Here is a 993-nt window from a genome sequence, read left to right on the forward strand (position 1 = left end):
ATGATATGGCATTGATAAAATCCTTTTTATTTTGTGTGCTTCGAGAACTCTATTACCTTGTTGCCGATGAATTGCTTGTCGTTGTCATATACGATTTCGGCAGGTATCCCGAATCGACACACGATGTGGTCCCAGATGAAGTCAATAACTTCTTTTTCTCTGACCTTCTCGAAGTCCTGTGCTTCCACCCATTTAGAAAAGTAGTCAGTCATAAACAAAATGAATTTACCTTTACCTGGGGCCGTTGGTAGGGGGCCGATGATATCCATTCCCTATTTCATGAAAAGCCACGGGGACAAGACTGAATACAGTTGCTCTCCAAGTTGATGAATCATCGGTGCGAACCTTTGACATTTATCACATTTTCTAACAAACTCCTTAGTGTCTTTTTCCATGTTATCCCAGTAATACCATGCTCTAATAATTTTGCGGATCAAAGACACGGCGTTGGAGTGATTCCCATAAGTGCTTCGTGGATTTCTCGTAGAATAATCGTTGTACCCCGGCCCTAAACACACCGCCAATGGTCTATCGAGCGTCCTCCTGTATGATGTTCCATCTTCATCCAATGTGAACCTAGCAGCCTTGGTTCGTAGAGCCCTCGACTCTTTATGATCTAATGGGAGCTTTCCATTTATCAAATATTCGATATACTTATTCCTCCAATCCCAAGTCAAACTTGTAGAATTTTTCTCGGCATGTCCCTCCTCGACCACAGATCTCGATAATTGGACGACAGTCCCCGGGATAATATCATCTTCTTCAACTGATGACCCCATGTTATAAGTGCATCAACCTCACTATTTTGTTCTCAAGGCACATGATCTAGAGTCCACTCCTTGAAGCGGTGCAAGGCTACCTGTAGCTTGTCCAAATATCTTTGCATCATATCCTCTCGAACCTCGAAGCTTTTGTTTTCCTGGTTCACCATTAACAGAGAATCGCACTTGGATTCAATGACTTCTGCCCCCAAGATTTTAGCTAGCTCGAGAC

General features: G+C 43.0%; 1 protein-coding gene across 1 annotated transcript; it reads right to left on the reverse strand.

The window, feature by feature from the left end:
• Window positions 1-272: 272 nt before the first annotated feature.
• LOC138885983 (uncharacterized) lies at window positions 273-779 on the reverse strand. The gene has a single exon (XM_070167001.1). The coding sequence runs from the start codon at window positions 777-779 to the stop codon at window positions 273-275; it is 507 nt and encodes a 168-aa protein (XP_070023102.1).
• Window positions 780-993: the final 214 nt, after the last annotated feature.

This window comes from Nicotiana sylvestris, chromosome 2 (genome assembly GCF_000393655.2).
Source record: "Nicotiana sylvestris chromosome 2, ASM39365v2, whole genome shotgun sequence".
In the NCBI taxonomy this organism is placed as follows: Eukaryota; Viridiplantae; Streptophyta; class Magnoliopsida; order Solanales; family Solanaceae; genus Nicotiana; species Nicotiana sylvestris.